General features: G+C 41.3%; 3 protein-coding genes across 9 annotated transcripts; 1 reads left to right on the forward strand and 2 right to left on the reverse strand.

The window, feature by feature from the left end:
* Positions 1–3,935: 3,935 nt before the first annotated feature.
* LOC105268688 (mitochondrial 10-formyltetrahydrofolate dehydrogenase) lies at positions 3,936–7,851 on the reverse strand. 3 transcript variants are annotated; one of them, XM_011308456.1, is made up of 5 exons: positions 7,692–7,783; positions 7,368–7,416; positions 7,077–7,218; positions 6,688–6,922; positions 3,936–6,385 (listed from the first exon to the last, which is right to left on the reverse strand). In XM_011308456.1, the coding sequence occupies exons 3-5, from the start codon at positions 7,210–7,212 to the stop codon at positions 4,063–4,065; spliced, it is 2,694 nt and encodes an 897-aa protein (XP_011306758.1). In that variant the 5' UTR covers positions 7,213–7,218; positions 7,368–7,416; positions 7,692–7,783; the 3' UTR covers positions 3,936–4,062. The 3 variants fall into 3 exon arrangements, with proteins under 3 accessions (XP_011306758.1, XP_011306759.1, XP_011306757.1); XM_011308457.1 differs by lacking the exon at positions 7,692–7,783 and adding an exon at positions 7,501–7,685; XM_011308455.1 differs by lacking the exon at positions 7,368–7,416 and having other exon boundaries at positions 7,692–7,851.
* A 1,441-nt stretch (positions 7,852–9,292) lies between these two features.
* Positions 9,293–14,883, forward strand: LOC105268691 (vanin-like protein 3). Of its 4 annotated transcripts, none has more exons than XM_011308461.1 (7): positions 9,293–9,434; positions 10,314–10,421; positions 10,661–10,798; positions 11,127–11,282; positions 11,434–12,254; positions 13,379–13,858; positions 13,915–14,883. In XM_011308461.1, the coding sequence occupies exons 2-7, from the start codon at positions 10,365–10,367 to the stop codon at positions 14,054–14,056; spliced, it is 1,794 nt and encodes a 597-aa protein (XP_011306763.1). In that variant the 5' UTR covers positions 9,293–9,434; positions 10,314–10,364; the 3' UTR covers positions 14,057–14,883. The 4 variants fall into 4 exon arrangements, with proteins under 4 accessions (XP_011306763.1, XP_011306764.1, XP_011306765.1 ...); XM_011308462.1 differs by lacking the exon at positions 9,293–9,434 and adding an exon at positions 9,446–9,599; XM_011308463.1 differs by lacking the exon at positions 9,293–9,434 and adding an exon at positions 9,607–9,747.
* Positions 14,884–15,046: 163 nt separating this feature from the next.
* Positions 15,047–17,302, reverse strand: beag (IC cytokine homolog beag). 2 transcript variants are annotated; one of them, XM_011308459.1, is made up of 2 exons: positions 17,089–17,302; positions 15,047–16,903 (listed from the first exon to the last, which is right to left on the reverse strand). In XM_011308459.1, the coding sequence occupies exon 2, from the start codon at positions 16,901–16,903 to the stop codon at positions 15,350–15,352; it is 1,554 nt and encodes a 517-aa protein (XP_011306761.1). In that variant the 5' UTR covers positions 17,089–17,302; the 3' UTR covers positions 15,047–15,349. The 2 variants fall into 2 exon arrangements, with proteins under 2 accessions (XP_011306761.1, XP_011306760.1); XM_011308458.1 differs by having other exon boundaries at positions 15,047–16,923.
* Positions 17,303–17,590: the final 288 nt, after the last annotated feature.

Below are 17,590 nucleotides of genomic sequence, written 5' to 3' on the forward strand. Positions count from 1 at the left end.
CATGACGAGCTGCAACGTAATCGGTATTGTTTTCCCTATCACTCAGTTCTCTGACAAACTCTCGATGTTCACATTGTGACAAATTCTCCTAGACTGAAGGGACGAAAGGGAAAACGACATAATTTATACGATAAATGTTGACGGATGCTGCGGCTGAGATTAACAAGCGGAAACAGGAAGGGGTGGTCATTTGACCGAGATATCGAAACACTGTATCGATAATCTTTCACTCACAGAGGCAAGGAAAGTTCTCAATATTTAGACATTAATTCTCCGAAAATTTGGAGCAACTAGATGCCTGGGTTTTCCTTTAAAAATTGGTAATCGCTAATGAACGAATCAAATTGCTCAGTAAAATACTCGAATGTCCTTAAAAGACTTGACGCACTCGACCTTCGCGTCCATTTATCCATACGGAATTCAAGAAAAACGAGGGAAATCGGGTGAAGTACTTGTATGGGAGTGAAGTAACACGTGAAAAGATCTTGAACTGACTCTTGACACACTTGGACTCGGAGCAAGTAATCCTCACCTTCGTTAAAACGTCAGGGATAAATTGGATTGCTCTGTCCCATACTCATGCTCTTTTATTTTTCCCCTCTGGCCCTTCTATACCTGAAAGACTTCAGGGGCCTGACAAATAACATTACCAACATCTGGGAGGGGGGGATACACTTGGGATTAGCTATACACACCAAGTGTGCATCTGCCCCTTCTGAAAAACCAACTGCATTAAATAAAGCCGAATTATCTCAAATACGACACAAAAGGAACTTATCAAATTCCTCAAATAACTGACATTCACTTTGGGTAATCACTGGATCAATTGAGCGTTAACGATTCCCCCGGTCAAAGATTAATGACTGGGATGAACTTGGGAAACTGTTTGCTGATGATTCAATTACAGAAAAAACGAGACAAATACGGATGTAGAACTCCGTGTTCTGCGATTCTGTACTCGTTTCAGTCCCCCTCCCTTCCGGACCCCTTCCCCGTGGAATCAAACCCCAGGGGGCCCCCGGTCTTTTAGTTAGCAGAAAACCATATGATTACACGCACCAGCTATTTCAAAATCTCGAGTACTACGTACATTGAAATTATCACAGATTCAATTGAAATTTCCAATGCACTCCCGATTATGTCCGTAATATCTGTTACTGCTGCAGCACAAGGGGCTGTCCATGAATGAATTACACTTTATGAACGTGGAAAAATGTCTGGGAGGAGGAGGGATTGATTGGAATAGATAAAAAAATTGGCGCGAAATTGTGGAGTTGACACATGATGATCGTGCGTGGCTGGTGGCTGAGACGAAACTGAAAATTATTCTGGGGACAACCGATGATGGGGACTCACCAGGGGTGTCCGGGGAGGGGGCCAGAGAGGGACAACAACCAACACGTGGTGCCTCACCCCCCAGGCCCTTCATATCCCCCTGTTTTCTTTCACACATGTGACGAACGCTTTTCCATCGAGGGCCGCAGCTTCCTGGGGCGCGGGGTCCGGAAAATTCATATTTCAGGGGGTCTTTTGTTGTCATTTCTGGAACAGCCACTTTCCAGCTGATTTTGATGGTAAACAAGAGTATTCTAACAACTTCTCCTATTTTTACGAAATTATTATTGTATTTTACTATTTTTTATTACCATTATTTGATTTTTCATCGTTTTCACTCCCCATTTTATCCGCAATTTAATATTAATGATTAATGTTTTATATTTTTTTGTGAATTTCTGGGAAACTGCGAATTAGATTGTGCTGAAAAAATATATGTTTTTTTTGCTTTTATCATTATTCAATGATTCACAAATTTTCGTAGTAGGCGTCTATTTTTCTAAATTTTTGCTAAACTTCCGTCAATTTGTAAAAGTTTATGGAAAACGTAGGAAAATTCGTGTGACATAATGTAATTTTTCAATCTTATCAACGGTATTTCTGACAAATTTGAACAAAAAAATCGAAAAATGAGAAGACATCCGCAATAATTCCTTAAATGTTGTGAAATGATTTTTGAATGCAATTGAATGACAAATAGCGGTTTGCCCGACTCCTTTGTTTTTTCGTTTTTGATTGTCCTTCTGGTGTTGTCGGGACTTAAAAATATTTTTGTTTTGCCTTTTCGTCCCCACGTATTTGAAAAGTGAAGAAAAAAAAACTAGTGAAAGGTTCAAAGGGCAGTGTCCCGAAGCGTCGAGACAGGGCAGTTGGGCTCGGGGCAGGAGAAATTTGCATTTCCTGTTCATGATGAATATGCTAAGTAGGCTCGGGGCAAACACGGGTTCCTCGTCCACAAGTAGAGCTTCGGGATTTTTTTTATTGTTGACATGCGTGTTACTCGTCGAATTAAGAGGAACCGTCAACCTCTCGTCCCTCAAGGCATAAAACTCCGCATTATGCAAGTATTTCTTTTATTCTTCAGTCTCTCGAGATTTTTTATCACCGGAATTACATGAAGAAATTATCCCCGGATGATCTTTCGGGAATCTTCGACCGTTCATTTCACTCTATGTCTTTACAAAAATTTTGCTATCCCTCTTAGATCCCAAGCTATTCCACAAAAACTAATCACCCGCTAAATAGATTTCACCCTCTTCGTTACTTAATAACCAGATAATTCGGATTTCTTCACTGATACTTAATAAATTTTTTTTTTTTATCTTTATTTATATTTTTATTAGCAATGGAAAATGATTTAATGGCACATAATTATTCCCATTGTAATCTAAAGTTCGGCAAGTAATTTCCCCAACAATTAATTTCTTGCAAGACAATTATTTGCCTGACTCTATTAAATGAATGAATTCTGTGAAGGTGGATTACACAATTATCGATGACATCGGCCAAGTCCTGGCTCATGAAACTGACGTTCTGTTCTGTTCCTACAACGTAAGCACCCAGAATGCCACAGTAGTGAATGCACTGAAGAAATTCCTAGGAGTTCCTGTGGAATGTGGAGAAAGATAGGTTTAAAGGCCACGATTGATTTTCTTACAACTCGTGACTTGAACTCTACTGATAAATTCAATTCCAGAGTGATGATCCCAACGACTTGATCCCCGGAGATGACGTCAACCACTTCGATTTCGATATTCAATGTCAAGACGTCACATTGGATGTTGGCCTAAAGCTTCATGATAGACCGCTGCTCAATTTCAAATTCTCGATAATACCAAAGAACTGTCATGTCAGTGCAGGAAGAAAATAAACGAGCCTTTCAATCTTCACCGTCCCCTCGCACAAATTAGCCCCTTTTGTGGTCCCAATTCACCCCTCTGTACGTGAGAACCCATCAAGATGCCGATTTACCCCAGGCTTTCGTACAAAGACGAAAAAATATCCTATAAATACATTTTTCTATGGGAAGCTATCGAAATTTTTTCCAATCGTAAACTGATAATCTGTGACACTTGGCGACCCGGGGACATGCGATAAGTTACGTGAAGAGGAAGTGGAGAGATGTTGCTTGATATCACTTTTTCACACTCTTTTTTCCTCCATAATTTATTAAACCTCGTTTTTTTATATCAACACCATTTTTAAATATTCGCAAAACTTCTTGGATTTCCACATCAAAGCCATAATCATTTGTTTCTAAACTTTTGTAAAATTGATTTAAAAAAAAAACATAAATTTCCTTATACAATTGTGTGGCTCAATTATTTTCTCGCAGAGTTGGGGAAAACTAATATAAAATCGTATAGTACCAGGTCTTGCAACGTAAAGAACAAATTCCATGTTAAAATCGTAAGAAAACAGCCCCATTTCCTCAACTCCGCAATCTCCCCAACGTCGTGTAAACCCATAACGACATTTGGCGTATCCCCAGGGGATAAAAAACGGTCGAAGCCATATGGGAATGTGCACGACGTCCCGAAAGTCGTAAAAAATCGGAGTATTAGAATCCAGAGGCGTGGGAGTAAAGAACACACACGAACTTCATAAATACATTTTATTAATAATGATGATACAAACCGCACCACGGAATGAGTAACCACCGATGAATGTGCATCTCCTACAGTCCACGAACTTCCCGAAAAGAGGAAAACCCCTGAAAAATGTCTATCAGTACTCAACAGTGATGGTCTTAGTCTTCAAATACTCATTGAGCGCCTCCTGTCCCAAGTCCTTGCCGAATCCAGACCTTTTGAATCCCCCGAAGGGTGCAGCGACGTCTGTCTTATTGTAAGTATTGATAAAAACAGTTCCAGCCTCGATTCTTTCAGCAAACCTCAAGGCCTTGCTGATATCCCTCGTGAGGACACCAGAGGCGAGACCAAACTCAGTGGCATTTGCTCTCTTAATCAATCCATCGACATTCTTCCCATTGAACTTGGAGATGATCATGATAGGACCGAAGGACTCCTCGATAGCCACAAACATGTGGTCCTCGACATTCGTGAGAACAGTGGGTTCGAAGTACCACCCAGGCCTCTCAACCCTCTTCCCTCCACAAACCAACTTGGCTCCCTCGCTGACCCCAGTATCAACAAACCGCAGTAATTTCTCAAGATGCTGCCGATGATTCTGCGGTCCGTGGGAGATCGATCTGTCGAGGGGATCACCAATCTTGATTTTTCTCACTTCCGCCACAACTCTGTCGACAAACTCATCATGTATGCTCTCCTCCACAAAAATTCTCCCCGCCGCGATGCAATTCTCTCCCTTATTGAAAAAAACTCCCCCCATAGCTATTCGAACCGCCTGCTGAAGCTCCGAATCCTCGAAGATGACGAGGGGAGACTTTCCCCCGAGCTCCAAACTCACTTTTTTCAAATTCGAAGCGCAATCCCTCATTATTGTTTGACCAATCTCAGTGGAGCCAGTGAACCCGAGTTTCCTGATCAACGGATGCTGAACTATTGCATTGCCCGTGATACTGCCATTGCCGGGAACGATGTTGATGACTCCAGGAGGTATTCCAGCCTTCACCGAGAGCTCAGCGAATTTCAGAGCTGTCAGGGGTGATGCCTGCGCTGGCTTCATCACCACAGTGTTGCCTGCTGCGAGGCATGCCGCCATTTTCCAGGAGAGCATCATCAGGGGGTAGTTCCAGGGGGTGACGAGACCAACAACCCCGATTGATTCCTTCCTGGTGAACGTGAGATTTCGATTGGGGCGTGCGTGACTTATGGGGATGGTAGAGCCCTGGATTTTATCGCACCAACCAGCGAAGTATCTCCAGGTCTCGATGGACATTCCCACGTGGGTCTTGAGAGCTAGGGTGTAGACCGCCCCTGAATCGATACTCTCGATTGTCGCGAGCTCTGATTTATGCTGTTCCATGAGGTCAGCCAGTTTGAAAAGCAGAGCTCCTCGTTCCCTCGCACTTATTTTACTCCACTCTCCCTCTTCGTGTGCCCTTTTTGCCGCTTGCACTGCAAGGTCCACATCCTCTGGAGACCCACTCTCCACCTCGCAGATGACGTTCTCATCGTGGGGATTGATCGATGGGATTTTCGCCCCTCGACCGTCTACAAATTTACCATTGATAAACAATTGCCGTGGAAACTTGAGGTCCAGATTGTTCGCTCGAAGTTCCACTGCGTCATATATGATCTCCGAGGCCGCTAATGCCCCTCGGCCTGTCAGGATCGTCGCCGAGGCGAACGGGAGGAATACTGGGGTCATGAAGACGTCGATATTTTGAATCGTAATGTTGAGGCGGTCTTTTATCTCTTCCACAAGCCTTACAACGTCCATGGAACCTCCCCCACACGCGAAAAAATCCGTGTCATCTTCCACGTCGACGTTCAGAATGCTCCCCCAGATCTCCTTCAGGACGTCGACGGATTCCTTCTCCTCCTCAGTAAATTCTACACTAGTGAACCCCTCGTCGGCTTTTCCGAAATTCCCAGCGCGAATCGTCCTGCTCCCCACTTTGAGCTTCTCCACGTTGACGAACCCCTGATTAACGCCGATCACCAGTCCCCCCTCGTGGACGATTCCCTGGTGTCCGTCGACGTCAACAGTCTCGCCCTCGGGCTTTCCTGACGTCCAGATCGTCGAACCGTAGAGTTTAACTTCTTCGCTGTTTATGAGCGTCCATGCACCCGGGGAGCTGTCCAAGCCCCTGATAAAATTGTGAACCTGATCTGCTGATTTTCCCAGGTTCACCCTCTGCAGCTCCTTCTTCGTCAGGATTGGCTCGTACGTCGCGCCTTCTTCGGGTTGAGGAATCTTCGGCGCTTTTCCACATGCCACCAGACTCACTGCCTCTGCCATCGATTTAATACCCTCTGGATACAGGAAGTTGTTGTAAAGGCTGTCCAGGGTGTCGTGCGGCTCAACTGGACACTTCTTCTGGAGGAGAATAGGACCAGTGTCCAGGCCGTCGTCCGCCCAGAAAATCGAAAGTCCCGCCTCTTTGTCACCCTCTATTAATGTCCTGCAAGTATTTTAATATTTTTTAAAACAAATCATTCCAATTGTTTCATTCATTCAAAAAATAGAAAGGATTGAATTGAATTGGTGATTCATTTAATTGATTGTTTTCGATAACAGAATATATAATTAAATAAATATCTTCCAAACGAAAACTAGACCAACGAAAAAAAAAACTGGAATAAAATGCCTGTTTTCCATCGGGTAAAACTGGTTCTGTTCACGAGGAAACGGGCAATTAGATACCCCGTTGGAAAATAAATAAAAAAAATGTAGCCTTTCTCTTCTGAGATAAAGCGAACGTACCAGCTGATAGAGCTGGCACCCCGATGCCTAGGTAATATCGATGGGTGGTAGCAGATGCTCCTGTGTTTTGGATGATCGATAACTTCCATCGGGATGAACTGAGTGCAGAAGGGGAGAACATTGAGATCCACTTCGATGCTCTTGTAGAGATCGAGAATCTCAGGAAGAGTTTGGCCCTTACTCCGCCAAGCCTTGACCTTGAAGACCGGGGTGTTATCAGCTTTAGCAGTTGCAGCTGAAGATAAAGCAAAGATAATTATTTTTTCTACATGACACCCGTGTTTGCCATCTCTCATGGAATTCACGATTGCATCAGACAAATTAATCCACTAGCTGAATTCTCTGTTAAAAATCATTGATTGATGATATTATAATAATAAAAAACTTGCCGAGGGGATCCTCTCGACTGGATTTATCAGGAACAGTGAAAACACCGGTGATATGATGCCCATCTTGCTTCAGAAGTTTATAAACTTCAGCTGCAAAATTACTCTGGCCGATAATAGCCACTTTGAGTTGGGCCATTGCCACCTGAATTGGAATGAATGATCAATCAATAAAAGCCATCGAACCATCCCCAACCCGAAGAATCGAATTGAGTCACAACGACAGCTGTTGCAAATTGGATTGAATCCAGCGAGGAGTGCATGCGGATAAAATCATGATAATTAACTACATACCTAACTAATTATTTAAAGTGCAGGATAACTACTTTTTGCTGTCCTAGTGCTGCAAATAGATAAACCAATACACCAGGATTAAATTATCGCTAATGAACTATTGCTAATGAACTTGTTCAAAGGAATTCATTACACCAAACTCAATTCATTCAGGTGAATTAATTCCAATTAGAGTGTTTTCTACGAGGGAAATTTTTTCCAGGGAAATTGTTTCCATGAGTTCAACGAGTCCAAGGCGAATGGAATAATTGCAGTAGAATTATTCACGTGAGTTAGTCACTGATCGAAATTGTAATGAGGATTTTTATTTATTCAATGACTCACTGATGACAGGGCAAAGCCACGTTTTGGTTGATATAAAAAACGTGTTGCTAGCATCTGAAGGTACAATGGAGGAACTCCTGGTGTAGTGGTACTAACGGGTACGTGTTCTAGGTCTATCGACCGGTTTCTCCGGACAAACTGAAAGTTTACTGAACTAGAAGTTGGAGCGACTGTACTTTATATAAGGCACTTGGTATCACAAGAGAGGGTCAGGACCTCTCGATATTCTTTTCCTCTTCTAATTTTATTTCAGATACATCTTGGGAGAATCATTGATGGGAATTCTGTTATCTCCTTCATTTTATCGAACGAGAAGAAATCGTTCTGTCAACACTCGATGCTGCAATTATATTTATTTCACGTCATCTTATTTTTATCATTCATTTTTCCTCTTCACCATTTAATCAATCCTTTCAAGCGAAAAATAGAAAAGATTTCCTAAATTAACGTGCATCAGTGATTGGTAGAATAATTACGATCTTATGATTCATTCTGATTGATTGCTCTGAATTTCGGGCTTTAGCAACAAAAAATTAATCATTGAAAACGCAAATAATTAGTTTCATAAAATATTATAATACGGTTTGAATATATATTCAATACATGTTATACATGCATACAATAATAATAATTAATGCGCAAGTTGAAAAAATGTGATTAACTGAAAAGTTAATTGAGAAGGCAAATGCTAATTGTCAGGAAATATTATAGTATTATTATGTTCCTATTCCTAAATATTTTGGTGAAGTAATTGACTAAAATAATGATTGAATAAAATAATTTAAAAAATGGAATATTTCAATTATGTAATTCGTAAGAGCGATAAAATGACAAAGTCATTTGGTATGCTGCAATTCTAAAGAAACCGATTGATCTCGTTATCATCAGATTCCGAATACCAGTGAAATCCAGTTAGTCCAGTTGCTGTTGCTAATTGGGTCAGAGATCATCGTTACTTATTCCATCCTGAACGAGTTTGAGCCGGTAATCGGGTCGAATGTCTCGGGTCAAATGATACGGAATATTTCGGGGGATTCACCGAGTGTAATTCGACATTGCGCAAGTGACAGGCGCGTGCTTTCAACATTTCAATCATTCCTATTGGTTCACCAATATGATTGACTATCGGTGGTGCACGTGCCGGTGGAATTAAACCGCCAAAAATCTTCCATTTCGATCATAACATCATTTATCCGCTAAATCGACGAAATATTCGAAATCTAATGGCTCAAACGATCACTATCAATCAATATCCATCGGTAATTAGAGTATTTTTGTATTGAATTCATTGAGAAATTTGAATATTCGAGTGGTAACTTATTTATTCTCGTCATTGACGTTTCCGCATGATAAATAAATTACATATCTGTCCTCACGAAATCAAATGCATTATCCTCTCCCTTCCGCCGATAATTGTCACTTGACGTTATCGATTAAACACACCTCCTACAATAGATAAGCAATAATTTGCCAATCATCGGATTAAATGAGTGAAACTGCAGTTTTAGTGAGGATTAACCCGAGTGTAGTTTGCACTTTTGCTGATAAAATCTGATAACGAGTCTCATGATTTGTCTGAGTGTTTTCCCAGAGTAAGCGCTTTTCGAGCTCCAGATGTAATTGAATACTCAGAAGACTTCATATCTGTGCCAAAAACAACAACTACTGTTTTAAAAATTTGTGGCGTGCCCGAAATAACGAAATAAAACAGAATAAAACAGAAATAAATCGAGTATCGAACAGGTGAAGTGCAACACCTCGACTGATCCCCACTTATCTCGTTTTTCGAGGAATATCTTCGAAACTAAAAGAAATACCGAAATCATCCTCTGAACCTTTCTTATAGCCCATACCAAGCCCTACAAAAAAGCTCCCTACAAAATTCCGGTATCTCTCTTACATCCCGAGGTAATCCTCAAAAACTCGTAATCATAGCTCTACCGACTGCCGATTTTTGTTTTCAAGTCCGAAAGCCACTGAAATCTACAAACGAAATTTCCATTTCCGGTTCACGCACAATATTCCATCGAATACCACTCGTTCAACAAATACAATTGTAAATCAATATTTTTTTGTTAATATATGTTTATATTAATAATTACGCAATGAAATTCCACGTACGAAACGAGTGCAAGCTGAGAAAATATGAATACCAGAAAAAATAAAGAAAACGGTGAAAGGGGAGGAAAAAATAAAAATAACGAAGAATTTTTCCTGGTGTTTGGGGGATGCTGGATACGGTGGACACATGCGCGAAAATAGTCGAGTCAATCTGACATCGGGTTGTGCTCGGTATAGCTGCAGTATAGGTGAGGCCACCTCCTCTACACCAGGAATAAAAGTTGGATAACGGGGTGAGGGCAAAGTATTCGCTCCACCGTCAGTATCCACGGATACGTTGAACCACCTTTATCTACGTACCCCAGCATCGACGATAACCGCGCGCACACTCGTTAGAGAAACGCGAAATTATACCGATCAGTTTGTAGACTGATCCATACGGCACTCAGACGTTCCTGAGACAATTTTTTTTCGTTGCCAATCGGCAATTCGATATATTCCATATACACAAGGCCAGCCCCCGCACCCGGATCTTCCTCAAAGTCATTTATCAAATTCCAGTCGAGTCCAGACGAAAAATCTCATCTCTGTTTATTGAGCGGTCCTGGCAAAATGATTATCGCATTGTGCATCATCGGCGTCCTCTCCTCGGCGAGACTCACTCTCCAGGTAATCTCGAAAATAATTACTCACTCTGGTGCATCCCCGAATAGTTTAATTATTGATCAATCGGGCGACATGGAGAATCTCGGTGTGCCTCACCGAGGTTTCGCACCGGGTGACTGCATTTGAAAAATCGATACCTGGAATTTTCAGTGGGTCACTGACGTCTCTCCTGATGAGGGGATGAAACTGCAAAAGGTCGTATTTATGTTGTCGTTTCAACAGTTACCGTCTTATTTTCCCAGGCATCTGCGCCAGCGAGTCCTTACTACGTGGGTGCAACGGTCGAGTATTATGGTGTAATGACTGGAGAAAATTTAACAGCAATTGCCAATGAGAATGCCAAAAATTTCATTAAAATATTGAAGACAGCAAGTGAGAATGTAAGCAAATTCACTCCAATAAAATTACACCACACTCAAGCAGTTTCCCTGATAAGTTTGCTTAAAAATAGCCTCAACACCGCAACAGCAAAGCGAGCAAAATAAAATTCTGCTTTCGCCTTCATTATCATAATTAATCATGAATTCCTCGTAGATGACACAGTTCCCCCCATGCATCAACTAAACCGTTAATTGATCCACTCCGTAGTTTTTAATCTGTAATTATTCATTGGTTTATTTATTTATTATTCGATATTCATGGAATAATATCCATCATTGATATCGTACCCCTCAAGATGTTGTTAGGGAGTCTAAAAAATTATTGCAGGACGTCGACATAATCGTCTTCCCGGAGACGGGGCTGACGGGTGATCAGAAATACCCGCCGGAGGAACGTGAAAAATACATCCCCCACAGCTCATTCATTCCACACCCAAAGGAGGGAAAAGTGCCATGTCACGACCAGTCAACCCCGGTGATGGAGGTAACTACCACCGAGCCATCGAAAAGTCCCCGAAATAACCCACGACTTCCTCGATCCCCAATCCTTCCAGCCGACAGCCCCAATAATTCTCCCCCGAAGCACAATCAATAACGATAATTAAATTGTTTTTTTTTTTATAATTATTCATCAGTGCCTGAAGGCCATATCGTGCGCAGCAAATCGTTTCAAAATGTACATAGCTGTGAACATAAGGGAGAAGGAGAAGTGCACGGGTGAACGATGCTCCAAGGACGGTATCAATCTTTATAACACAAACGTTGTGTTCGATCGGTCTGGTGCTGTTGTTGCTAGATACAGAAAGTACAATTTGTTCGGTGAATCGTCCCTCAACAGAACAGCTAAACCAGAGATGACGACATTCAAGACAGACTTTGATGTTACATTTGGACTGATAATCTGCTTCGACATGTTGTTCGAGACACCGACACTCCGAATTATCCGTGAGCAAAAGGTCCGGGACATTTTGTTCTCCAGCCACTGGTTCTCAGAGCTGCCTTTCCTCACCTCCAGTGCCATCCAGACCGCCTGGTCCTGGAGCAATGATGTCAATCTTTTGGCATCTGGATATGATAACCCAGCGACTGGCAGCGGAGGCAGTGGAATATACGCTGGCAAGAGTGGTGTTCTCAAGAGGGTCTGGCCTGAAAAACGAACCAATGCCCTTATTATTGCTCAGGTACCCAAGGTCATTGATGGTAACCGAGGATCCATCACTCCTGGGAGTATCGTCATTCCACCCAATAGTGCTGTACCCACTATCAATGGCTCTGAGCCTGTCCCAGAGATGAAACTAATCAGTGATTATCTCCTGCCTTATACCACTAAGATGTTTGTACCTGTTAATGGAACCTCCAATGTTACCCTCTGCGATCATGGATTGTGCTGCCAATTTATCGCTGATACTGCTCACAATGTAGAGCTTATTAAAGAGCCCAATGTTCGGTACTACAGGTGAGTTTTCCGCAATAAAGACAAGTCTTTCATTTTTTCCTCAATCGACACCATTCGCCAATTCTGTAGAAATTTTTCCGTACGATAACTCCAATTTTTACTTGTTTTTTTTTCAAATCACTACCAAAAATTGATAAGAAGGAATTGAAAATTGTATTTGATTTCGATTGGAACTTTGCATTTGAAAATTATATTTTCCGAAATATTAACATTATTTTGAAGGATTTTATTAGTTTTTGCAGCGGTTCCTTTTACAATTATGCAAGTCACCTCGCATGTTTAATTAGGTATTGAATAGGCACTTTTCTGCAGAAAGATCGCGTATAAATATTTGATGAGGAAATCATGCGCTTTCTCTGATAAATTGCCGTCAATTTCTATTAGAAATCGGTGAGAATTTTATTGGAATTCAATTAGGATTTTAGGGAGAAATTTTATTTACTTATTGCGCCGATTGCACGAAAAATTCTGCAGCGTCATACCGCATGTCTAATTATCAGCTAAATAATCCCTTGCTAATATGACCCATGGGAAATTTCGTAAAATGACTTTGCGCTTCTCTCTATATATTATATTTAATTTTCATTCGAATTCTGCAAGAATTCTATCGGAGTTCCATTGGAATTTAAAGATAGCATTTTAATTTCATTATTGAAACGGTAGATTTTTTCACGGCAGGCGACGGTTTTCCAGAAATTTACCAAAAATATCAAAAGAAGAGAAGATATCGGCATTAACTCCCTAATTTAACGATGAATTTACTCTTTTGCGCTTTTTTCACAAAAAATCATGCGTCGTCACCCGCGATTTTAATTACCAACTGGACGCACCTGCGCCCGATGAAAGTAAATTGATATCTATTTTTTAAAATAAAATAAAAAATGCATTGACTTTTTTTTATCAAATATCTCTCAATAAAAATTGATAAAATTTTTCATAGAAATAGCCGATAAAACGAATGGAATATGGAAAACATAAATAAAAAAATGAAAACCCATTACAAAAAATTAGAAATACTCGTTCCATGATCTCGAGCCCCGGGTCAGGGTCGATCATTATTTCAATTTTTCTGAATACCAAGGAATCAATAAAGTTCGATCTTTTCCCTTGGCATTAATTCCCAGATATCGTTTCGCTGTTTTCAACGGCGTTCGCTCATTCTCCGGAAAAGGAACAGGAGGAATCGAGGTCTGCGGATTAATTTCCTGCACCGGCGAGACCGTGGAGAGTTGCTCTGTCCGTTTTGACACCAACGGAATACTCGTCCACCCGACAACCTTCAATTCCCTGAGCATATCCGGAGACTTCAAGACATTGCCCAACAACCTCTACCTCCCAATTACCCAGAACGACGAGATCACACCTCTGAACGTCACAGACTTCTCCTTCGCCATGAAGATCATCAACAAAACTCACACAAATCTCAAGTTCAACCTGATAAAACCCAGGAGCGATCTGATGACCTTCACCATTTATGGTAGGAATTTCTCAGCTGATGGACAGCCCCAGACGATGGGATCTGGAGCAGAACGCGTATACTTCTTCTCCATGATGCTGATTATTCTCGTCCTCATCGGCATGAGCAGCGAAACACTCTTCCTGGGGTCAGTATGAAGGGAAATCGAAGGAATAAAATCAAATAAATTTTAATAAATCATAGAGACCCTGCGGTAATCCCCAAAGACGTCGTGATGAGTGGAATTGCCATCACCTACCCTCGAACAAAAATAAACGGCACATCACGGTATAAATCAGTAGCGAAGAGGCGATTAATCGATCTAGGTAATTATATCACTATTTAGCTGAATTATTGATTACGTGATTATTCGATGAATATCTCCGAATGTAAGGGATGGGGCGAAATTTTTGTTGGAATCTTTTTTAATGATATAAATGACAGCTACAAAAAAGGTATCTATCAAAATTTTGGTATCTACGTTCGAGGAGATATTTCTCGAGGCTGCCTGTCGGCTGAATTGGCTTGTTACCTTCTACCTCTTTGCTACTGAAATAAACGTTTATATGTTTTCAAGGTATAAAACTTGTTGAGAATAATGAAAAAGGTGGGAGTGAGGAAGTGGTGGGGCAGGATCCTCTGATTCAATGTTTTTTCCTGCTTGATCACTTCAGAAAATAATGAAAAGGAATCGGTTGTCCGCAGCCCACTCCAATTAAATGCTTTTCCTCTTTATCGTAGATTGAAAGAACACGCTGACCTTCATTATTACACACTAAAGGTGCCAAAAGGTAATTAGTGTTGATGATTAACGCTTCGTTATAGATTTCTTAGTCTCCCGGGACTAAAAGTTGTTATTTCAAAGTTTAAAAAATAATAGTCCATGATCTTCAATTAGTGGATTAGTATTTTTATTTTTTGTTGTGTCAATGCATTGAGTTATTCCGTGAAATCGTTTAAAACGTCAGACGGTACAATTTCCATAAGATTATACTTTTAAACTTTGAAAATAATGTGAGAAAGTAAAAGTGCATTTCCGTAGTTTATGATCGTCACAATTCGTCGCCTATTGCCCAGATCTGCTAGCTCACGAGGTATTCAAGTATTTTCCATGAGAAACTAGTTCCTCACGTGTGCCGCTTAATAATAAACCAAAATAATCTAGTTATAAAACGATAAAGATCTAAACCCACGAGAATTCAAAACCAAAACTAATAGATCAAAATTATTTTAGTCTTCATGAAGTAACTTAAACCGTCGTTGTAAGAACTAAAGTAATCATGAATCATCAATAATTATAATCAGGGCATAATCGTTGTATTTTCATTGATTTCGATCGATAATTGACAAAAAGGAAAACCAGTGAATAAATTAAAAAATATTTAACAACGAAAGTCGATGATTATTCGTTATGTGTACATAGATTATAGGATTTACCTTATGTAAAGCTGTTACATAGATGAGTTTCAATAAAAGATTTATCTCGACAAGTTAATCAATGTTTCTGTATGTACATCGTGACAAAGTGCCAAGACATTTGAATTCACAAAAGTCTACAAATTACCTCTCATTCTCACTCTCACTTTTATTTCCCACCGACTCCTATATTACAACTGCAATGTCTGAATTGTTCTGACAATTAATACCTAGGCACCTTGAACTCAGGCGCCCCATCCCCGCCACCAGAAGGTTTTCTCTTGTTCATAATATTCTGGATCTTCTGCCACTCCCTATCGAGCTCAGCCTTTTCATTTTTCTCCTTATTGTACTTCCTGGTTCTCCTGCCATCAGCCATTTTAACTCCATATTGAAAAGCCGCTTTGGGTAGGGCCTCCTTGTTATTCATGTACTCGCTGTACTCCTCAGGGGTATCAAAGTCCCAGCGCCCGATGGGTCCCTTCTTGTTCCCCAGGTCCATCTTCGTGTAGTCTACTTCATCATCGGAATCGTCGATGGCGTCCTGCATTTCGTCGAGGCCAGGATAGCACTCGGCGTAGCCCTCTGGTTCAGCGGCTAATTTATTGAGTAAAGCCCCCTTCTTGGGTCCTGAGGATCCAGCCTCCATCACAGCTGTGAGGATAGCAGGAAGCTGTGGAGCATTGGCCTTGTCGTCAACAGCACTTGGTTCTGGTTTAGTGAAGTACGAGCCCTTCTTCTCCCTCCTGGATGCATCCTTCTTCGCCACGTTGGGCACATACTCCCCGATGTCCCCGTAGATGCTGTCATCAGGTGGTGCTCTAGGAGCCGCCTCGAGCTCCTCCTCGGGTCGCGACCGTCCATCCTTATTCTTCTTCCCTTTTTTACCATGTCTGTTACCCTGACGAAGGTACGAGAGAATTTGCGCCAGTTTATTTATCACAATGTCATTAGTCGTCAGGGTGGGAGTGGTATCCACTGTGGGAACGTCTGCTTTACTTCGAATTAACGTCGTGGGAATATCCACCTCGGCATTCTCATCATCCAGTTCGATAACGTACGCCATTCTACCTGGGGTAAATAACTCATTCCTCTCCACTGTTTTAGATTTCATGATCATTATCGTCTTGTGGATGTTTCGACCAATTTTCGTCTTAAACTGAGTCTCCTCCGGTTTCTTCTCAGGCTTCTTCTCCTCCTTGGGCTTCGGCTCCTTGGGCTTCGCCAGCTTCTCCATCTCCTGCTCTTGCTCTGTCTCTTTGGCCTCTATTTCACTCCGGACTTTCTGCAGAAGAGCGTAGTCCAAACCCTTCACCAAGTGAGTGTGCTCCATGTCTCCTCCAAGGAATTTCGACTGCTGGATCATCTGTCTCCTCCTCTCAGCAGCATCCATCCCAGATTTGAGGTCAGGTGCAACTGCCCTGTAGGCGTTGGCGTTGTTCATGGGATCCTCTGCCTGGTAATCTCCGTTGTTCCCATCCCTTCTTTCTCTGGCTCTGTCTCTGTATTTTTCAGCCAACTCTGCCATTTTGTCTTCCTCCTGCTTCTTCAGCTTCGCGTAGTAGCTTTTCTTCTTTCGTCGAGCCTCAGCCCGATCTGGACCACTCACTGAAGGAGTCTGGGCGGTTTTTGCTGCGGCATCTCGAGCGGTTCCTGGGATCGACGAGGCTGGTGTTGATGAAGGAACTGACGCTCGGGGGGTCATCAGCAACTTCCGGAAGTCGTCGTTCGTCAGGCGAACTGACATCCCCAGGTCGTCCTCCATCGTGTCTGGCATCTTTCAAGGAATTCTTAAGTCTAAAATTTCATTTATTCTTGATTCATAACGACATTATCTTTCATTAGAACTCCATTGACTCCATCAATAAATATCGCATTAATTATTTAAAAATTTATGGAAATAGTTTAATTCAATTGGAGTTATATTGTGATGACTGAAGATGAAGGTGAAGTTTTATTTACCCTTTTTCAAGTAGTGCTAGGTTATCTCAAATAAACAACAATGATTCTGATTTAATGAATTCTTGGCTTTCTTCGAGGTCCTGAAGATATCAGGAGTAAATCGAAGACATCCTTGAGGTTTTATTCTAGTGCACAATAACAACAAAATAAAGTACTCTGATTGTTTGCTGCACACATATGAAGAAGGTAGATTGGCAGATCAGTTAGATCAGCCCTGAACTTAGCAGCACTGAGTCTAGGGACTTCGTCCATTTTTCTTCCCTATGATATGTTCCCTAGAATGACGACCAATGCAACGTCGACTTTTTCCACTAAATTAATTCAAATTAGAAAAGTTATCTAAGCAATAGCCTTCACAAAACCCTTGACATCTGATCCTTATTTTAAAAAATCCGCTGGTAACGCAAAAAATGTTTTCAAAAGCCCAGAAGTCTCAATTAAAATTCCGGAAACACTCTCTTCCTTCATTTAAACATTAAGAATTTTTCATTTTTATGTTCAT

This window comes from Fopius arisanus, unplaced genomic scaffold, assembly GCF_000806365.1.
Source record: "Fopius arisanus strain USDA-PBARC FA_bdor unplaced genomic scaffold, ASM80636v1 scaffold00060, whole genome shotgun sequence".
Classification (NCBI taxonomy): domain Eukaryota; kingdom Metazoa; phylum Arthropoda; class Insecta; order Hymenoptera; family Braconidae; genus Fopius; species Fopius arisanus.